This window comes from Henningerozyma blattae, chromosome 2 (genome assembly GCF_000315915.1).
Source record: "Henningerozyma blattae CBS 6284 chromosome 2, complete genome".
NCBI classification, from domain to species: domain Eukaryota; kingdom Fungi; phylum Ascomycota; class Saccharomycetes; order Saccharomycetales; family Saccharomycetaceae; genus Henningerozyma; species Henningerozyma blattae.
The window spans coordinates 512429-534460 of record NC_020186.1 but is presented as its reverse complement, the minus strand read 5'-3'; the positions used below and the strand labels follow the sequence as shown (position 1 = coordinate 534460).

The window sequence follows — 22032 nt, the reverse complement described above, 5'->3', positions numbered from 1 at the left end:
TAACTATTAATATATATATATATACGTTCATACATACACTTATACATTCATCCCTTAGTTGTTCATCAACTTTAACAACAACTTACCACCTTTACTCTCTACATTTTGTAAATCAACTTCTTTTAATTCTTTTTCAAATCCTTCACCTTCTTTTTTGCCATGTAAAGTTTCATATAATGATACAATACAGAATGAACAATCTTCATTTTCAATCCATTCTAAAATATTACCTTCAATAACTTCATTGAATAATTTAACACCAAATTCAACACCAACAAGGTTTTCAATCTTCTTGAATGGTTCTAATTGTTTTAATTGATTATTCCAACAACCACCTTGTATTAAACTCTTTAATAATCTACAATACATAGAATCATCTTTCATGCCAGTCTTGATTATCTTTTCAATTAATGTAGCGATCTTATCTTCTTCATATATTCTTTCACATTGTAAAACTTCTTGAATCATTTGAATACCTAAATTATTTTCAATAATGTCTTCAAAATTCTTATTCAATTGACTTAGAATCAATGAACCAAATTTATCTAGTAATTCTAATCGTCTTTGTTTATCATCTTTCTTAGATTGACTCATTTCTTTATATTTAAGTAAATCCTTTTTAATTTGAGGATAAAAATATTTCCCATTCAATTCTTTTAATAGATAAAGGAATGGTCTTCTACCATATTTATCACAGATGATCTCTACGAAATTTTCCTTCAAGACAGGTCCAAATGTTTTAAACATCAAGACAGTATCATCAACGGTCATAAATAATGTAATTAAGATCAAATTACCGTATTCATTTTGCATTAATTTAGAACCATGAGCTTTTAGTCCACGAATAATAGATTTTCTTTCCTTAGCATTCCCACGAGCTATTAATACACATGCAACTTCACAACCTTCAGGTGTGTGAACTAATTCTGCAATTTGTTCATGTAATAATTCAATCATCTCACTACATTCTTCATCATTCATAATTTTGATATATTCTCTCATAGCAGCATGTAATATTTGAAACCCAGTAGAGCCTTTGTTAATTGATGCACTAATAGTACCAATCAAATTCTTAGCAATAATATCTCGTTTTTCGGTATTCTTACAAACTTGTTTGATATCTTCATTCTTATAGGAATCCTTAAATACTGCATATTCAGCCCCCCAAAATTCTTTAATCATTTGTTGTTTTTGTTCATGACTAGCATAAAGAACAAATAAATCTTCAACCACGTATGCACCTTCACGATGTCTCATCAATTTTCTTAATGAACCATGTAATTCATCAATAATTATTTGTCTAGAATCTTTAGTCCCATAATGTAATAATTTGACTAATAAATATTTACCATATGCACTTGTGGCCAATACGTAATAATTACCCTTTAATGATTGAACAATTTGTTCACGACGTTCTTTATCACAGTATTTGACTAATGTTTGAACAACTCTCGAAGAATCATGCTTCATAATCAAATCTTTAATACAATCCTTTGATAATTCCCAAATTTCACCACATAGTTTGTTACGGATTTCTTTTGGAATAGGTGGTGATTTCACACGTAATTTTTCCCATAATTGCTTGATTTGTTGAACTTGAATACCAGATTTTCTTTGTAATTTTCTTTCTTTTAATAATTTTCTTTGTTCAGTATGATTGTCATTAGAATCATCGTTGGAAGTTGGGGTATCTTCATTGCTTTCTTCACCACTGTCTTCATCGTTTTGATCTTCACTTTCCTCATCACTCTTTGCATCATTTACTTCTTCTTCTTGTTCACTGACATCTTTGTCATTGGCGTGTTCTTCGTCAGAAATGAAATCTAAATCATCATCAGAAGATTCAATAGAAATTCTTGCCTTTTTAATTTTCTTAGAATCCTTTGATTCTTTTAAGGAACGTTTACTAGAATTTTGTTTCTTTTTAATTGTAGTCATGATGATAAGTCTTTTTTTTTACTTTTCTCTACAGAATTGTTTATTTTTGTATATATATTTATATATGAATCTTTTAATTTTATTTAAATATAAATTTAACCGATGAGATGAGATGAGATGAGATGAGACGAAAATTTTTCAAAATTTCTTTTAGGTAAAAAAAAATATTCACGTGCTTACGCAAAGGGTAAAGAATTTTCATTAAAAGCGTCCGTATTTAGTGATAGTATATAGAGAAAGAAAAAAATTTCAAAATTTAATAGCAAGGACAAATATGAACCCAAATCTTTTAAGAATCCATGGGCATATCTACAACTACTTTAATCCATCGATACTAATGGTATTTTTATTGTACTTCAATAATAAGCTATATAATAAATTTCTGGAATGATTAGCTGATTGATTTGAAACTTTTGCAAAAATCATGTTGGATAATGAAGAATGGTTCTATTTATCGTAGAAAGAGGTTCTGAATACCAAGTAACAATAGAGTATCTTTTGTATGGCTTAGTTTATTTAACCCCCATTTATATTCCATATTTTTCCTAGATTTTACTCTACACCACAGAGTTTGTTAACACGTATTTTAAGTGATCCTACCAAGTTTTGTATCAATAGTAGTATATTTGAACATTATGGTTTTTAAAGTTATTATACGTTAAGTTTTCCATGTAAATATAGTTTCTATGGATTTCGTACATCAAAACCATCTTTACTGAACGTAACAGAAAATTATTCAAAAATTAAGCCAAATAAATTTTTTCAATAGATTAATCTCTAAGACACTGGATATGGTAAACTGTTTCCTTTACCAAAATCTCTAATCATGTTATTATGACAGCACACACAGAAATATAAACATTCAAGTATTTAATTTTTTATTTTTATTTTTTTCTTAACACGTCACACCATTCTTGATATATTTCCAAAATAGCTCTTTCCATAGATCCGTAACTATCTTAAACACAAAGATTATATATGAGTCATGCTGACGAAACTAAAATTTTGATTTTCTCAACTTCTTTGCTTATTTAATAAGTTTTCTTAAGGAACCACTAATTCAAAAACTCCGAGGTTGTAAAAATTCGAAGTCCGAATTTGATGTTCAAACCTTTTCTTATCGAGATTTTCAAGACATTTTATTAGTTTAAGTAAACGTAATAACTAATACAAAGATTACTTTTAGAGCGAGATTTTGCCGTCTAAGTAAATTTCCATTTGTGGATTTAAGAATAATCAATAAGAAAATATCCGATAAAAAGTTATTAAAGTTTGTTTTTGTTTTTTTAAGTAAAGATAATAATTTATTTCAAAGAAATGATTCATTTTTGTGGTTAAACAAGTAAAAATTGATAGTGATTAACAAATTTCTAGATTAGACAATTTCATATAATGAATTATACTATATCTGTAAATAGTATTTAGCTTCGGCTGTATGTTAGTAATTGATGCTTATATATTTACATAAGTAATTTTTATTCAAAAGTTTTGAAAAAAAAAAAAAATTAATAGTACTCTATAACAATTTTTGAATGAGATAATACTATTTAGTAAACTTCAAGAAGAATAAAAAAAATTGTAACGATATGGGATTGAAAATACCAGAAGAAAATGAATATCATCAACATGTTAATACCCATTTTTCTAATGAATATGAAATCTCAGAAACTTGTCTTAATGAAAGTATAAACAGAGATTTATTAGATTCAGCAAGGTTTGCTAATATAAATAATTTCTTATATGAAAATCCAAATTACCAATTTGTGTATAACTCGTTGTATTATGATTCATTTAATATTAATTTAGTTGAAAGTAACATCGAGTTAAATGAGAATTCCATTTTCAAAAGTAAATTAATAAGAGATCATTTTGTTATTGTTAATAAGCAATTATTACTCTATCCATGGCAATTTAATAATAAAAGAGAGATAAGTCTCGTCAAGGATTCGATTTGGGATCTACACGGTGTTTTTGAATTTTATAGTAAAATTAGTTTCAATTCAAATTCAAATTTAAATTCAAATAATGCAGATTTAAATATTGATTCAAGACATTCAAGGCCAATCTATCGTTGCACTAGTGCTAATACAACCAAAAAACATTGGGAAATTCAAATCACCTCATACATTTTTGAAACCATTTCCAGTTTGATTCAGAATTATTTGCCAAACGTAGCTGAATATAATGGATTTTGTACAAGATTACATATTTTAAAGAATTTTGATATCAAAAGAAGTATATGGGATGAATATTTACTAGTAAGACAAGTAAATACAAATTCTACGTTTTCCTTAAATGATTTCAAAGATGAATGGAAAGATTTTTGTCTTGGACAATCCAATAATTTAGAAGCTAATTCTTTACAAGGTCATAAATTGAAAAGAATTATGGATTATCCATTTTTTACAAATTATACAAATTTAAACTTTGGTATCTTTATTGATAAAAATAATGATATTCTTTTATTTTTAAATGGATTTTCCAGAGACCAAATCTTAGATTTTAATAAATATTCAACGGAACCAATTCTAACATTAAATACATCTGATGATAATCAGATGCTCTTGATTCAGAAATTATTATTATTTTTAAATTGTTCTGTTTTACAATGTTTTATTCAAGAAATTTTAAAAGAAAATAATAAATTTTGAGCCATTAATAAAACAATTATATATTCCCTCATTAACAACCTCTTCCCCATATAGATAGGTATATATCTTTATGCATAATTAATTTCTTTAAAACATATTTTTGCTTTTTTGAAATACATTCCTTATATTGTTGAGTTTAGCATTTTTAATTTGGCGAAGTACTCTCGGCGCTTATTTCATACTTTAGAATGTGAAAAAGTTCTTTATATATCCTGAAAAAGGGGAAAGAAAAAGATTTACCAATTTTTAAAACAAAGTACTAAAAGTTCACTTGTACTAAGCACATATCTTAGCAATAGCATTTTAGAAATGGATAACACTCCTGAAACAAGTAGAATTCATATTGAAGAAAATAGTCTATTATTATTTACTAAAAATAATGATAATACGAAAAAGACTAAGGATTTTCTAGGAAAAAAAAATGACCGTTACTTAAAAGAATTAAACATATCACATTCTAAGCAATCAACAAATAAAACTTTAATTCCATCCTGGTTTCAAAAAACTATTAAAGATCCTCTTCTTAAAGATGATTTAGACTATTGTTCGATATTGTATATGATGAATTATATTAGTTTAAATATTAATATGAAAAATTGTTTTAAAGCTAATAATTTCATGTTAAGACCTGTTTGGAAAATGAAGAATTATAATAATTTAGAATCTCTTTTTGACAAGACAATGAGTAAAAAAAATTTGAATATAATAAATAGTTTAATATTTCCAAGAAACTTCATTAATTGTAAAAGAGACTATTTTGCATTAAAAAAGTTTGTTTTCCATTTAAAAAAAACACTCTTCCAAATTTGTCATATAGAAAGTTTAAAAGAAGAAGAAAATAGCCTTACAATTTGGTTTAATTTAATTCAAATATATATCCGATTCATGATATCAAGGCAATTGAATATAGAAAAAAATCTTAAAAATAAACTCTCTAAAAATAAAATAGATGTAAATAATATTTTTGATGAATTTTGGAATCAGTACTTTATATTTAGAGTTGGAGAATCAGAAGAAGATTGGAATAAATTTAATGCTGATTTGAAATATTTTTATGGAGAAAGATTTAAGTATGATAAATTTCAATCATCTTATACTAGTCGATTTCAGGAACCTAAACTTGATAAAAACTTTGGTATTTTTTCAATAAAAAAGAAATGATGATTTTTTTGTGATTGGAATTGAAACTGATGAACCAACTGGTCAACTTGATGATGTTATAATTAAACCAATTATTGCATTAGAATTAAATCCAGAAAATGTTGCTTTAACAAATAAAAGAATTATTTTATTTATCAATTTTTCCTTAATCTATTTTTTTCAAGATACGATTTGGAAGCTTAGATACTAGAAGTAAAACAGAGAGAAAAATATTGTGTCTTTAGACAAAGAATTAATATTAATAACGTAATAAAGAAACTATTGGCTAAGCTATATCACCACTAATAAATATAGGCTTGTAACTCTTGAATTTTTTTTTGCATTACTCCAGACACTATTATATTTTTAGGGGCTAATATTTTTATTAAAATTTAAAAAATTCAACTAATATAAGAAAGATATTCCAAAAGATGCTTCATAATTGAATATATATAGCTATTAAAGTTGTTAATAATAATCCCAGACTTCTTTGACTAATAATTGATTCCTTTTTTTATCTTTTTCTTTTTCTTTTTTATTTTTTGCAAAGTTTGAGAGTTAAAAGAAAATGGTTAAAATAACAATACGAAGGATATACAAGATACACAAGACACACTAATATATGACTGTTTTTTTGAAAATTCAAAATTGTGCCATATATATTGATCTAATGTCACATATCCATGGTATATGCGTCACAAATTACATCATAGTGTCGTAAATATATGTATATGAATGTAATATTTTTCAATAATCAAAAAAAAAAAGATATTAGGATTTGAAAGTAAAAGATAAATTACTTTTTTAGGAACAAGTAAAAACAAGATAAACAAACCAAATTAATAATAATTTCCCCTAAGTAATAAAGAATTAGTGATGAATTGTAAAAGTTAATATTTGATTAACCTGAATTTGTTACAAATTGTAGGAAGGAAGTCAAAGGAAAAAAAAAATTGTCACTCAGAGAAATGACTGAGTTAAAAAATTTGCTTTCAACCAGAGTCGAACTGATGATCTCCACATTACTAGTGTGGCGCCTTACCAACTTGGCCATGAAAGCTGACTTTCTTGTGAAACGTTGTAATCGTCTCAGGTCATTACTAATAATACTATAAGGGCTTAGGGTTGACACAAACCTGAACTATTCTTGAGTTATGGGACTTTTACACTAAAAGCTAGAGTACCACTTGTACTTAAATAATAACTTGTTTTTCTTATAACTATAAACTTAATATGAACGAACCATGAACTTATGAATTCTTGATGGATAAGTAGCCCTATTTATACGTTTTCAAATAGAACTATTTATCCTGAATATTAGTTTATTAACTTGTCAAGCAATTGCACATTTGCATGGTATTATGACTCATAGTCATATAATTGCGTGAACGCACGACTGTACTATTGTATGACTTGTAGTCATCGGATTACGTGATCGTTTGCTTAAAGCCTAAACTTGAGAACATTACTTTTTATTGTTTAGCATATGTCTACAACAGAGAATCGTACTTTTAGCTAGATCTATCTGTGCCAGACAGAGACACTTGCTAATATCAGTAGTTTAAAAATTTACTCTAGTTTAATATTTATCTCAAGAAGTAAACATATTTTATCTAAATTAAAAACATATTTTATCTAAATTAAAAACATATTTTATCTAAATTAAATTACTATTGTTGATTTATTGCTAGATATTTCGAGTTTATTAGAAATTTTATATCTAAATTGGGTCATTTGCCGAAGATTTTAGCTACTTTTCTAAAGCCGAAATCTAAAAAAAATGTAAAAAAAAAAGAATAAGAGAAAAATAAATTTTACAAGCGTTGAAAAATAAAGGGATCTGAAAATAAAATAATATGGTATATAACTTATAAAGTGCAAGAAATAGCATAGTACTGTTTGCCAAACATGAATATCTTTAAATTATTTCAAACATCAAATAGCAATGCTATCAAAAGAAATTATTCCATATTAGGTAATTTAAAACCATCCAGTGGATCTACCAGCACTTACAAGAGAGTTGGTCGTGGTCCTTCAAGTGGTAAAGGTAAAACTTCAGGTAGAGGTCAAAAGGGTCAAAAAGCTCGTGGGAAAGTGAAACCTTGGTTTGAAGGTGGTCAAACACCAATATACAAGTTATTTCCAAAAGTTGGGTTTAAAAATAATAATAAAAAGGAATTGAAAACAGTAAACTTAAGTAAGATAAAAGAATTTTATAAAGCTGGTAGATTAGGAGATTTACAAAATGCAGCAGCTGAAGGAAAAGATAACGTCCTAGATATTGCCAAGATGAAGAAATATAGACTAGTAACCGGCCCCATTAAGGATGGTGTTAAAATTCTAGCCAGGGGTGGAACAAGCTTTAATATTCCACTTAAGATTGAAGCTTCTAAAGCTACTGCTAGTGCTATAAGCTCTATAGAGGCTGCAGGTGGTGAATTTACATCTAGATATTTCAGTAAACTGGGATTGAAAGCACATGTCACACCAAACAAATTTTTAGAAAAATATGATAGAGTACCACTCCAAGCCAGACCAACAAGAAGAAAAGATATCGAATATTATAGTGACCCTGAAAGAAGAGGCTATCTAATTAAAGAAGACCACCCTCTTTTGAAACAAATTCAAGAGGCTCAATTGAATGCAAATGCATCTAGAAATAATCTAAGGAGAGAGAAAAAGAAAGGTGCTTTGGATATCCAATTAAGCAACCTTTTAGAGGATAAGGATGGCAATCTCTCTAAACATAACAAAGTTATTCGTGAAATAGGTAAAAATTCTGAAGAGTTGTACATGAAGAGATAAATAATGCACTCAATATATGTCTACTTTTTTTTTTTTTGGTAATTAGCCCACTCATTTTTCTCTGGAGCAAAAGACAACCATATTACCAAGTAAACTCTCCAATTTAGCATATGTTACTCCTCCATGATCATCCATATATTCCATACACTTTGTAATTATTATTATACTAATCTTATCTTTTTTCCTATAAATATAATCTTGATTTTTTTTATTCACGTCACATACAAAATTTGTGACATTCACGTCATCACGTGCTTTTCCGCGTTCGGTCTTTCAGCTGTCACGCGGCTGATTAGCAAGTTTACGTATATAAGCAATGTTACTTAAAGATGTTTAAAATTCGAAGTCCATTAGGTTAAATGGAGTTCTTTATTCAATGGCGTTTATTCAATTAATGTAACTTGATTTTTGAAATTTATACTTTTAATTTTGTATTTAAAAGCAGTCGTTAGACCCATTGTAATAATTTATTATTGGACAAATTCAAACAACCGCTTATTCCCGAGAAGCCGCCCCTAACAATTATTCTCTTTTTTTTTGAATTAAATTCCATTACATTAAAGAATTATTATATTTAAAAAAAAATTAATCCTGCATTTTAATTGATAAGTTATAATATTATTATTATTAATCGTTTAATAATTTATTCCTTGAACTATAAAACACATACAGATATACACATTTTCTTCTTAATATGTTGAGAACAATAGCAGCCAAACAATCAGCCAGAAGACTTTTTTCCACTTCTTCTACATTAAGGGTTAGTGGTCAAGTGGGTAAATATAAAGGTAGTCCAAACCCTTCCACTGGTAGATTTACGGTTCCATTCATTGAAGGTGACGGTGTTGGTCCAGAAATTTCCAAATCTGTAAAAGACATCTTCAAAGCTGCCCAAGTCCCTGTTGATTGGGAATATTGTGATGTTAGTCCTTTATTGATCAATGGTTTAACTACAATCCCAGAACCTGCTGTTCAACAGATTAATAAGCATAAGATTGCTTTGAAAGGTCCTTTAGCTACCCCAATCGGTAAGGGTCATAGATCTTTGAATTTAACTTTAAGAAAGACTTTTGGTTTATTTGCAAATGTTAGACCAGCAAGATCCATTAGAGGTTACGAAACTACTTATAAGAACGTTGATTTAGTCCTAATTAGAGAAAACACTGAAGGTGAATATTCCGGGATTGAACACGTAGTTGCTCCAGGTGTTGTTCAATCAATCAAGCTAATCACCAGAGATGCCTCCGAAAGAGTTATCAGATACGCTTACGAATATGCTAGAGCTATTGGCAGACCAAGATTAGTTGTTGTACATAAATCTACTATTCAAAAATTAGCAGATGGTCTTTTCGTCAATATTGCCAAGGAATTGGCTCCAGAATTCCCAGATATTAAATTGGAAACTGAATTGATTGATAACACTGTCTTAAATGTCGTTAGAGACCCACCTTCTTACACAGACGCTGTTACTGTTTGTCCAAATCTTTACGGTGATATTTTATCAGATTTGAACTCTGGTTTAAGTGCCGGCTCCTTAGGTTTAACCCCATCTGCCAACATTGGTAATGAAGTTTCAATTTTCGAAGCCGTTCATGGTTCTGCTCCAGATATTGCTGGTCAAAATAAAGCAAACCCAACAGCTCTATTATTATCTTCTTGTATGATGTTAAACTATATGGGTCTAGAATCTTACTCCAATAAAATTGAAAACGCTATCTTAAACACAATTGCTTCTGGCTCTGAAAATAGAACTGGTGATTTGGCAGGTACTGCTACCACTTCTTCATTCACCGAATCTGTTATTAAGAATTTATAAAAAAATATAGTATAGATCATTACCAGATTTGACGTTTGTTTTTTTGTTTTTTTTATTGAATAAAATGAAATTAGCCCTTGTACATACAAACATACATACATATACTCCTACAAGCACACGCACATAACTGTTTTAGTTATTACTGCGATACCTACTTCTGCTTCTACTCAAATAGATTTATAATATTCATTTCTATTATATCAAATTTTCGAAATTCTTTACGAGTTTTACTTTTACATATATATATTCTCTTTGAAACTTTTTCTGAAATTATTTTATATTCATGCAAATCTATCTATATATTATTACTATATTAATCTATATCTGTGAGTATTTATGAAATTTTCAAGTTCAAAGGAAGAATTCACAAAGTTAGTAACTTATAAATGTATAGCGCCAACTTTCATATCATTCTCATCTGATTTATCATTGTCATTAACTATTAAATCTTGTGGTTCATCGCCATTAATTGAATCAGTTTCTACTTTAATATCTAATGATTCATCTTGCTCTATATCGTCAATATTTTTAGTATCTTCAGTGATTACATCATTGATTACCACGTTTTCTTCATGCATTATATCAAATTCGTTATCATTATTAACTGTCATATGATCATTTTTTTCACCATATGGATCAGTAATATTTCTCATATCAGATGTATTATTATTATTGCTTACGCTTGCATCATAATGAGAATTTTGGGAACCATATTCTTCAAAATCTTGATGATCATCTTGATCCATATCAATATCACTTTCTCCAGAATTCATATTAGATTCATTTAAAGTCAATTGATCTTCTTTCAAAAACTTAGTACAAGCCATATTTGATTCAAAAGATTTCATTACATCGTCTTCATTTGGAAGGAAACTTTCTTTACAATAAATAAACATCAATGGCGTTTCACTTGGATTTCTTGTCTTTTGTTTAATAATATCTTGAATTTCAATTTCTGAGTTACATTTCCTTAATACAAATAGATCGGGATTATTATTATTGTTATTATTATTACGATTTTTATTTTGCATTTGGTTAATGCTTCTACAATCTATCAAATACCAATCCACATTTGCCTTTTTAATTAAATATAAATCCGGTGAGAATATAACCATGGATAAGTTATAAGGGGAGTCGATTAAATTTAATTGTTTTGCAGTTTCAATGATAGAACCTTCTGGATGTGACAAATTCCATTCTGAATGTAACTTTCTTGTCAATTCTTTATATTGATCCATTTTCAAATTTTTACAATTTTTCATTTCTGTTAAAATATTAGTTAGGTTATTAGCACTTTTTGTTTCTCTTTGAGAATCTTTTTCAATATAATCGATTGTACTTTGTAATATCTTCATTATATCTTTACCTTGGAAACTTTTCAAAGAATTAATTTCGTTCAATAAGGATCTTGATTTCGATTGTGCTTCTTTTCTTTTGGAAATAATATGTTTAATTAATTGATCATTAACTTTTTTAGAATATAATTGTGGATAAAATTGTAAAGGTATTTCTACTCCCTCTGGTAATGTAGTGGAAGAAGAATCACTTTCATCATATTCTTCAAAAAGAATAGTAAAAATTGGAGAAATTTCTTCCAAGGCAGAATCATTTGCATCATCATTATCATCATCATCTGTTTGTAAAGATTCATCAGATTGTTCATCATCATTTCTACCATATTCATTGGGGTAAACCAAATTATTAAACATCTTGTATAGATTAGATTCATATTCTTCAGGTAAAAAATTAATCATACTTATTGGTGATCTGAATATTTCATTTGTTTGAGAATCTTTGTTTATAGCTGTTGTCACTAAGATATCTTTAAAAATTGGTGGTAATACTGTTGTCACTAATGATTCAATAAATGGATTAAATATTTCATTCAAATGATCTGATTGACTTAATAGATAATTTAAATCTTTGTTAAAGGCAAATGAAAACATCTTTGTTGAGATAAAGGCTCGCTCAGACATTCTCGAGTTAATAATAGACGTGACTCTTTGCAATTGTAAAAAAAGTGAATCAGTTGTTGTGTTTTCATTATTATTTGAAATTGAATACCATTTTTTATTATACATCAAATCATTAAATTGTTGAGTTTCAAATATTTGTAAAGGACATAGCATACATAATGAATAAAGAAATAAACTCAAATAATTTTCCAAAAGACAATTTTGTGATAAAGGTAATAATACAGTAGGGTCAGAGATTTGTAATTTATGAGTAGAGGTATAACTTGCTTGAGGTTTAAAACTTTGACTACGTATATCTGTAGATAATTCTCTTGTTGAGGAAGTCATCATATCTATATCTATATCACTTTCCGACATATAATTTGTATTCGGATTTGAATTTGAATTTGAATTGGAAGTGGTAGTGGTAGTATTGTTAATAAACGAAGTATTAATAGTGGCATTATGGGATGTGGAATCAGTATCTTGCACAATTGCATTATTTTTGTCGGTCAAATACTTGTTCAGATCGCCAGGTTGGAATCCATTGGACCCAGATATAGGAATAGTATTTCCTGTATTGTCATTGTAGACATTGGTATTAGTATTATTATCGGAATTCTCATCAATTCTTGGTGGTAATTCGGGCATTTGTGATGCTTGAGGAGGTAATTCGTTCGAAAATATATAATTAACAGCAGCCTCTACATTACCATTAGCTGCTCTTAATGCATTGTTCGCCACATCTGGAGGAATCCCCATATCGATTAAAGTTTGAATTTTCTCTTGATCTTCCATATTGAAGATTTAATAATGATTTGGTTATGTGATTGAATGTTTAATGTCCAACTCTAGTATAATCTTAGTGCTCAAACCCCTCTACCTCTTGGCTGTATAAAGAATTGGTATGGTTGTTATAACTTTAATTTGTTGTTATTATTATTACTATAAAGTATTAAATATTATTATTAAATATTATTATTAAGGTAAATCCTTATTCCTTAAATCTCTCTAGCTTTTATTTAATTCTCACCAAATCGGAACCCTAAAAAACAGGATAACCCTAACCCTAACCAACCCTAACCCAATAACACATGATACGTATAACCCTGAATTGTCCTGTTTACTAAAAATCGCAACCCTACTTTTATTCAGCCCTAACACGTGCGGCGCTACCACTCCAAAAAAGAAATTTAATATAAAAAAAATAAAAATTAAAAAAAAAAAAAAAGAAAAAAATCACCCTTGATTTTCACGGACGTAAGCAAATCTTTGAACACCCAAAAAATTTACAATTTTTTCGGGATTCTCGGCCCGACATTTTCAATTTTAGTACCGCTCTTGTACCTGCATGCATCACTGGGCAAACTTTCGAAAATAACTACAAACACGTATAAAAATAATTTACAGAGTTTCCTTAAATTTACAATTCTAACCTCTATTTTATTTTCATTTTTGATTTGGAATTGGGTTTCAAGTTTGGATTTTTTATCCACTGTAATTTATTTTATTTTTAGTTTTTATTGATTGGTTCACCCTATTCCGTCTTGTTTTATTAAATATCAGGTTATTTCTCATCCAGCCCTTAATACTGTTTGAATTTAGTTGCAACTTAATCCTTAACAACCTTTCATCTATCTAACTAACTTTTCTTTTATATCTTTCGTCCGGTAGAAGATTTCCAACGATTAATAAATATATCATTCAATCGTCATCAGATCGATCTCAAGTATCCTGCCTGTATTATTTTTCTTATTTTCCTTAGACAACATACTCACACTAATAAGAATATATTTGGCTTGAACCTTCCTCATATATATTATAATACTTAAACACAACTGCTAACATTCTATCACAATATGTTGAGAACCACTACTTCTGCCTTGAAGTCATCTTCCACTTTAACTTCCAAAGTTATTTCTCGTTCTTTTTCAAGACCTGCCATTCCATATGATGAAACCATCAAGAATTTATTATTGCCTCCATCTACAAAAGTTATATTGCAAGGTTTCACTGGTAAACAAGCCACATTCCATGCTAAATTGTCCTTAGAATATGGTACCAACATTGTCGGTGGTACTAACCCTAAAAAAGCCGGTCAATTGCATCTTGAAAGACCAGTCTTTGCCACTGTCGAAGAAGCTATCAAGGAAACCGGTGCTAATGCCACTGGTATATTTGTTCCACCACCTTTGGCTGCTGCTTCTATCAAAGAAGCCATTGAAGCTGAAATCCCATTGGCTGTTTGTATCACCGAAGGTATCCCACAACACGATATGTTATATATCAGTGAAATGTTGAAATCTCAAACAAAGACAAGATTGGTAGGTCCAAATTGTCCAGGTATCTTGAATCCAAACTCCAAGGTTAGAATTGGTATTCAACCAACCACTATTTTCAAACAAGGGAAAATCGGTATTGTTTCCAAATCAGGTACTTTAACTTATGAAGCCGTCCAACAAACCACTTTAACTAACTTGGGTCAAAGTTTGGTCGTTGGTATTGGTGGTGATGCCTTCCCAGGTTCCGATTTCATCGACGTATTAAAAGTCTTTATGAGAGACCCAGATACTAAAGGTATCATTCTATTGGGTGAAATTGGTGGTACTGCAGAATTAGAAGCTGCTGATTTCTTGAAGGAATACAACTTTTCTTTACCAAATCCAAAGCCTGTTGCTTCATTCATTGCTGGTACTGTTGCTGGTCAAATGAAAGGTGTTAGAATGGGTCACAGTGGTGCTATTGTGGAAGGTTCCGGTACTGATGCTGCCTCTAAGAAGAAGGCTTTGGCTGATGTAGGTGTTGCTGTTGTGGATTCTCCAGGTAGATTAGGTAAGGCTTTGGTTGCCAAATTTGAAGAACAAAAATAAAAATAAAAAATTTTTTTGGCTCATTCAATTATTAAAAAAAAGCATCAACTTTTCCTAATTTAAGCTGGATTAAGCATGATTTATTTTGTCTACTAATATTCTATTGTAAAAGAGGATGATTCAACCCTCATATTCATACTATTCTTTCATATTCATGAACAAAAACAAAAAAAAAAAATTTTTTTCTTTCTAACTGCTCTCCTCTCTAAACTTCCATGCTTATTTTTTTTTTTATATATGTAAATAAAATATATATTCTCAATAAATATTCTAACTAAATAAATTTTCTCCATTGGAAAAATGTAGTGTCATTTGAGATTAAAAGATATAAGATATACCTATGATGATATATCATTGCTATAGGAGAAGTTTATTAATTTTATTTATGGCAACAAAGAAATATTTTCAAACATATAGTGGGATATAATGTTGTAAAAATAAAATGGAGTTAAAATGCTTGAAAATTGATTAGGATATCTCTTTTTAGAATAATTTTTTATATGTAGTGATAATTAGTTGTTTTCATTAGTTTGTGTTTTTTAGTGAAAAAAAATTACGTTTACAAGAATGTCATAAAAAGAATAAGAACTTCTCTAAAAATAAATGTTCAATTCCAGAATATATGATATATTATTATTCTACTTAACGCTAGGTTTATGCTATACTTTGTTTAAATACATATAAAAGAAAATAGGGTTAACTATTTATGATAAGCAGGCTCACAGCATGGATTTGTGTTTAATTCAGAATATATATTTTTAAAAAAATGATTCAAGTTTTTTTTGAAGGTAATTTAAAATTCCAAATTGTTAAATACCGTTCTATATTTAGTTGCAACGATTGTACTGGATATTCCCACTTTTATCACTATAATGTTATCTAACTCTATGTTGTCAGGCTTTCTTGATAACACTAGAAGTATCACTATCTATTATAGATTTTATGATATATCTTAGATATAAAGTATAAATTAGAAAAGCTTAGTTTTTATACTACTCAAATAAATGGGCTATTTAAACAAAAATGAAACCAGTTTAAATATAGTTTGAAATAGCATCATATTATTATGTTGTGTTGAAATAATTATTAACATATGCGCTTTGTAAAAGTATTTTGATTACCTCTATATATATTACTCATTCCTAACTAGTCAGTTATTACAACATATACTTAATACTAACAAATATTTGCCTTTGTTTCTATATCAAACTTATCAATGTGCTATAAACACCATATAATATTGATTCACTATCCAGGTTATTCATCATGTTTATGTATAATTTATTTTTTTCATGATTACTATTCCGATATAGTGTAACGGCTATCACATCACGCTTTCACCGTGGAGACCGGGGTTCGACTCCCCGTATCGGAGCATTTAAAGTTTATTTTTTTGAAATTTTTTACCTATTGAGGTTGTGAGCCCTGGTTGTACCACATAATGTAGTGATATAAAAAAAGAATAGGCTGCAGCATATAATGATTCAATTAAAACTAAATATTGTGGCATTGTTTTTTGCCTCAAGGTATATTGTTATAAACAAATAACCAATTAGAATTAAATTGTATGTGCCATCTTTCTTTAAGCCAAGGATTAAGTAATTAAAAAAAAAGGTAAAGGAATGCATTGGCAGAATATACCTAATCATGTGAAAAGAAACAATAATTATTGCTATATTAGCCCCTCCAAGATGAAATACTTTTCCTCATGGTGTCTCTTGTAGACTATCACAAAAATATAATAGATTTTTCGCTGGTTTAATATTGAGACATCACCTTTGAGGTCTCGATATTTTGCATCCATTGAATAGATAGTCCAGTTTATTGTTCTATTGGATTGGTTCTTGATATGTCCTGCTTAACTGAATCTTACATATTTACAGGATTCTTAATTTAAGACCAAAAAAATGAATGGCGAAATAAATAGATTAAAGAACAAAGCTAAAAGTAAGATATGGGCAATACAACCATAGGCAGATAATATTAAGTAAAAAATAAAGATAAAGTTTAGATTATTTAAAAAATATAGATATTATAAAACAAGAAAAAAAGGAAAAAGATTGGTGTGACTTAAAATGACACAAATTATTTTTCTTTTTTAAATTGCTCTGGCAAGCATATAAAAAGTATCAAATACAATTTGGACTTTTGAGTCAGCTTTTAAATCAGGACAAGCGGCCAATACTTCTTCCAAAAATGATTCACTTAGATCTTTTTCATTTGGATTATCTTTCTTCCACCCATGATAGAAACTTGTTGTAGTGAAATAACGTCTTAATCCTTCTGGAGTTGAAGGGCAACTGAAGTACAATTTATCTTCATTAACACCTTTACCATAATCTCTTGCGTACATAACAACATTTTTAATATCTTTGTATTTGGTTTCATCCCATTTGCAATCTTGTAATAGATTACTAATGATTTTTCCACCTGGCTGATGCCAATAAGGTCCAAACTTATATCAGCAGAATAAAAATAATCAAGGGAAATCTTATCCACCTTTGGGTATCCAGCAATAGTTGGATTGACGTAACCCCAAATAGCCAAAGTACCGTTTTTTCTTAGATTTTTCCAGCAATTTTCTTGGAAAATATCAAATCCAATATAATGAACACATTCAGCGGCTGTAATCATATCAACTTTTTTTGCATTGAAATCTTTTCCTAAAAATTGGAAATCTTCACCACTAGAAACCAAAAATTCTACATTAGCATCTTTTTTTTCAAACTATTACCACCATCGACCATAGGTTTGGAAATATCAGTACCAATAGTTTTTTGAAATTTCAACAAATCGACTAATTGCAACGTAGCAGTACCTGGACCACAGCCAACATCAATCAAGAGATTCTTTTCACCCTCATGATACTCATTTATTTTTTATAAAACTCAATTGAATAAGTTGGACGGAAGTCAGCATAATTAATAGCATCGAAATCTTTTTCAGAAAATTGTGACATTGAATTTTTGTTAATGATAAGAAGTTAAAGAATTGAATTAAACAAGATAAATTCTATATAGAAATGATATATAAATTCTGAAATATTTTACTTTAGTATATTTGATTTACTTGAGCAAATATATTTTTGGTTAAATTTCTTAGAGGGAACTTTTTTGAGGAAAGCATTCTCCCTTTGAAAATAGAATTCTTAAAAAAACGTCCGCCTTAAATAGTTTTTTTTTTTTTTCACTTGAAATTAAATATACACAATAGGGAAAGGTTTATTAAAACCAACCGAGAAATGGTTGACAATATGCCTGGAACAATCCAAAATATTAAATTATTTATTTGGCACTTTCAACTTTATAGTATAGTTAGAAATAACTTGAAGGTTAATTTAGGGTAGCTTATAGGTTAATTTTTAAAGAATTGTTGGCTGCTGTCCCTAAAGGTGGGATTTTTTTTCCATATTTAACACGAACTAAATATGCTTACCATGCTATTTTGCATCTAAAACTGTATTTTCAATATACATATAAATTTGCATGAAGGAATTAAGAATATTAAGTTCTTGTTGTTTTTAATATGGTCGGAAGTCACAAGCAGAATAAGAGTAATCTAAAATAATTTTACCTATTTAAAAAAATTCAACAGCAATAAGTTACACGTAACCCTATATTTCGAATTTACCATTTTTGCCTTAGCTTTTTCCTTGCTTCTTGTTAAAAGTTATTCCATCCAGTATAATGGATAAATTCAGCTGTTATAATTAAATCAACATGATTTTTCTTGAAATCTTTTTAAAAATTTGAAGTCATTACCTTTTGGAACAAATTAAAGTAATAACATTGATAAGATGGCATTAGTGTCAACCTTGTTAACCAAGTGAAATTTAATTTAATGTACATACTGTTGAATAATACTCTACATTAGGTTTGACATGTAAATTTTCAATATAGTTGGCAGTTTTATTATTTAACTTTTTTTATTTATATTTTGGTTTAAAATAGGTTCTATCCATAAAATATATAAACAAGAAATATATAAAAACAAAAAATAAATCTTTAATAAAATATTTTAAAAATGTACTTTTGTCTCTAAAGGAAACAACATTACTATCAGTACCATTATTTTGACTATATACATGAATAATTTTAAAATAGTAAGTATAAAATGTAAAGAAAACAAGATGCAAAATATTAGATTATTTTATAGGTTTTTTTTTTAAGAAATGTCATTAAAAGAATTATTCTTTGGTTTCATTGTTAGCATCACTTGAGCTTGATGTGTTATTATTGTTCTTGTAGATTTGTTCGAACAATTTCATGGAGGAAGTTTGTAATTCTTCAGTCTTAGTCTTCAAAGTTTCTGCATCAACTTCTTCACCAGATTGAACTCTAGCAACTAATTCTTTCAATGCAGTGACTTGATCCTTAACCTTTTGAGCTTCGACCTTGTCGACCTTAGCTTCGAATTCCTTCAAAGAGGCTTCAGTGTCATTTGCCAATTGGTCAGCTCTGTTAGCACTTTCGATAGACTTCTTTCTAGCTTCATCTTGTGACTTGAATTTTTCAGCATCGTTAACCATTTGTTCAATTTCATTTTCAGATAGACCGGAAGAACCAGCAACAGTAATAGAAGCGTCCTTGTTACTGGCCTTGTCCTTTGCAGAAACGTTAATAATACCATCGGCATCAATATCAAAAGTAACTTCAATTTGTGGAACACCCTTTGGAGCTGGTGGAATACCAGACAAAGTAAAGTTACCAATCAACTTGTTATCTCTAACCAATTCTCTTTCACCTTGGAAAACTCTGATTTCAACAGAAGTTTGACCGGCAGCAGCAGTTGAAAATACTTGAGATTTCTTGGTTGGAATAGTAGTGTTTCTTGGAATTAATCTTGTGAAGACACCACCCAAAGTTTCAATACCTAAAGATAATGGAGTAACATCTAATAATAAAACATCAGTGACTTCACCGGATAAAACTGCACCTTGAATGGCAGCACCAATAGCAACAGCTTCATCTGGATTGACAGCCTTTGATGGTTCTTTACCAAACAATTGCTTAACAGTTTCAACAACCTTTGGCATTCTGGACATACCACCGACCAATAGAACTTCGGAAATGTCTGAGGTAGATAAACCAGCATCCTTCAAAGCTTTCTTAACTGGATCAACTGTTCTCTTAACTAATGGTTCAGTCAAAGTTTCGAATTGAGCTCTAGAAAACTTCATGTTAATATGCTTTGGACCAGAAGCATCGGCTGTAATAAATGGCAAGTTAATATCTGTAGAAACGGTAGAAGATAATTCAATCTTGGCTTTTTCTGCGGCTTCTCTGATTCTTTGAATTGCCATACGGTCATTTTCTAAATCAATACCAGATTCCTTCTTGAAACGGGCAACAATTTCTCTCAATAAATAAATATCGAAATCTTCACCACCTAAATGAGTATCACCATTGGTAGATTTAACTTCGAAGACACCGTTATCAATATCCAAGATGGAAATATCAAAAGTACCACCACCTAAATCGAAAACAGCGACAACCTTAGAATCAGACTTTTCTAAACCGTAAGCCAAAGCTGCGGCAGTTGGTTCGTTAACAACACGTAAAACATTTAAACCAACAATTTGACCAGCATCTTTAGTAGCTTGTCTTTGAGAGTCATTAAAGTAAGCAGGAACAGTAACAACTGCATTCTTAGCGCTTTTACCCAAGAAGGCTTCAGCAGTTTCCTTCATTTTGTTTAAAACGAAACCACCAATTTGAGCTGGAGAATAAGTTTCACCTAAAGCTTCAACCCAAGCGTCACCATTAGAGTGCTTAACAATCTTATATGGAACTTGTTTGATATCTCTTTGAACTTCGGCATCTTCGAAACGACGACCAATCAAACGTTTAGTAGCAAACAAGGTATTTTCAGGGTTAACGACAGCTTGACGTTTAGCTGGAATACCAACTAATCTTTCACCATCCTTATTGAAAGCAACAACAGATGGAGTGGTTCTAGAACCTTCAGCGTTTTCAATAATTCTTGGAACCTTACCTTCCATAACAGCAACGGCTGAGTTAGTGGTACCCAAATCGATACCAATAACTGAACCTTGAACCTTGGTAGATTGGAAACGAGTTGCCAATCTTAAAGATTTAGAAATGGCAGTATTGTTATTACGTAGTAAATTCTTAGCAGCCAACATTATTAAACTTTTTAGAATTCTTTTGTATAGGAGTTTATAATTTTAATTTAGAAACGTTCTTATCGAATACCTTTTTATAGGAGGGTCCAGTTAATAATACAATGTAATTTTCTATAGATAGTTTTTGCAAACTTCTCAGAACAAATCTTATCCCTTTTAGAGTTTATCAGAAAAAAGGAGAAAGTTTTTATGATCTAATGGGAGAACAATTGACCTTATAATTGTTTTTTTAAAATACTTCAAAATCACACTTAATTCTAATTGTTCAAAGGTTGAATCCGTAGAATATAAATTTCCCACGGCTATCTTACTCGTGATCGACTTCCGACATGATCCCTCATGAACGGTGGCAATTTTCCTTACCCGGACTATCACGTGAATGCAATTCACCAAATTAAACTATATATTTCAAAAATATCTGGGTAAAGGCATTATGAATAAATTTCAATAGAATATATCCAAAGAGATATCAACATTAATATCTAGTAGTCACAAGCTTATACTTTAAAAAAATAACAATGTGGTAAAATAGTAAAAATATTGAGTTTATAGGTCTTTTATATATATAAAGAGAAGAAATAAAAGAGCACTACATTAATATAATATGTAACAAAGATAATAAGAAAAAAAACAATCGTTTATCATGTTCTGTAATTCTTGAGAAATCGTAATATGTAAGATTGCTCCTTAATGACTTAATGAGAAATATGAA

The 22032-nt window shown here is 29.2% G+C and overlaps 8 protein-coding genes and 2 non-coding genes across 10 annotated transcripts; 6 read left to right on the top strand and 4 right to left on the bottom strand.

The window, feature by feature from the left end:
• Window positions 1–54: 54 nt before the first annotated feature.
• PUF6 (Puf6p) lies at window positions 55–1938 on the bottom strand (the record flags this gene model as incomplete). Its single annotated transcript, XM_004178541.1, has 1 exon — window positions 55–1938. One exon carries the CDS (start codon window positions 1936–1938, stop codon window positions 55–57), a length of 1884 nt encoding a protein of 627 aa, XP_004178589.1.
• A 1586-nt stretch (window positions 1939–3524) lies between these two features.
• NDJ1 (Ndj1p) lies at window positions 3525–4589 on the top strand (the record flags this gene model as incomplete). Its single annotated transcript, XM_004178540.1, has 1 exon — window positions 3525–4589. The coding sequence occupies one exon, from the start codon at window positions 3525–3527 to the stop codon at window positions 4587–4589; it is 1065 nt and encodes a 354-aa protein (XP_004178588.1).
• Window positions 4590–4898: 309 nt separating this feature from the next.
• On the top strand, window positions 4899–5750 carry TBLA0B02260 (uncharacterized protein; the record flags this gene model as incomplete). Its single annotated transcript, XM_004178539.1, has 1 exon — window positions 4899–5750. The coding sequence occupies one exon, from the start codon at window positions 4899–4901 to the stop codon at window positions 5748–5750; it is 852 nt and encodes a 283-aa protein (XP_004178587.1).
• Window positions 5751–6716: 966 nt separating this feature from the next.
• TBLA0Btrna14T lies at window positions 6717–6789 on the bottom strand. Its single transcript has one exon. It is a non-coding gene; the product is annotated as a tRNA-Thr (tRNA).
• An 848-nt stretch (window positions 6790–7637) lies between these two features.
• On the top strand, window positions 7638–8534 carry MRPL10 (mitochondrial 54S ribosomal protein uL15m; the record flags this gene model as incomplete). Its single annotated transcript, XM_004178538.1, has 1 exon — window positions 7638–8534. One exon carries the CDS (start codon window positions 7638–7640, stop codon window positions 8532–8534), a length of 897 nt encoding a protein of 298 aa, XP_004178586.1.
• A 694-nt stretch (window positions 8535–9228) lies between these two features.
• IDH2 (isocitrate dehydrogenase (NAD(+)) IDH2) lies at window positions 9229–10350 on the top strand (the record flags this gene model as incomplete). Its single annotated transcript, XM_004178537.1, has 1 exon — window positions 9229–10350. One exon carries the CDS (start codon window positions 9229–9231, stop codon window positions 10348–10350), a length of 1122 nt encoding a protein of 373 aa, XP_004178585.1.
• A 380-nt stretch (window positions 10351–10730) lies between these two features.
• TBLA0B02230 (UBA domain-containing protein) lies at window positions 10731–13103 on the bottom strand (the record flags this gene model as incomplete). The annotated part of the gene is made up of 1 exon (XM_004178536.1): window positions 10731–13103. One exon carries the CDS (start codon window positions 13101–13103, stop codon window positions 10731–10733), a length of 2373 nt encoding a protein of 790 aa, XP_004178584.1.
• Window positions 13104–14164: 1061 nt separating this feature from the next.
• Window positions 14165–15175, top strand: LSC1 (succinate--CoA ligase (GDP-forming) subunit alpha; the record flags this gene model as incomplete). The annotated part of the gene is made up of 1 exon (XM_004178535.1): window positions 14165–15175. One exon carries the CDS (start codon window positions 14165–14167, stop codon window positions 15173–15175), a length of 1011 nt encoding a protein of 336 aa, XP_004178583.1.
• Window positions 15176–16478: 1303 nt separating this feature from the next.
• TBLA0Btrna14E lies at window positions 16479–16550 on the top strand. Its single transcript has one exon. It is a non-coding gene; the product is annotated as a tRNA-Glu (tRNA).
• Window positions 16551–19361: 2811 nt separating this feature from the next.
• ECM10 (Hsp70 family ATPase ECM10) lies at window positions 19362–21320 on the bottom strand (the record flags this gene model as incomplete). The annotated part of the gene is made up of 1 exon (XM_004178534.1): window positions 19362–21320. The coding sequence occupies one exon, from the start codon at window positions 21318–21320 to the stop codon at window positions 19362–19364; it is 1959 nt and encodes a 652-aa protein (XP_004178582.1).
• Window positions 21321–22032: the final 712 nt, after the last annotated feature.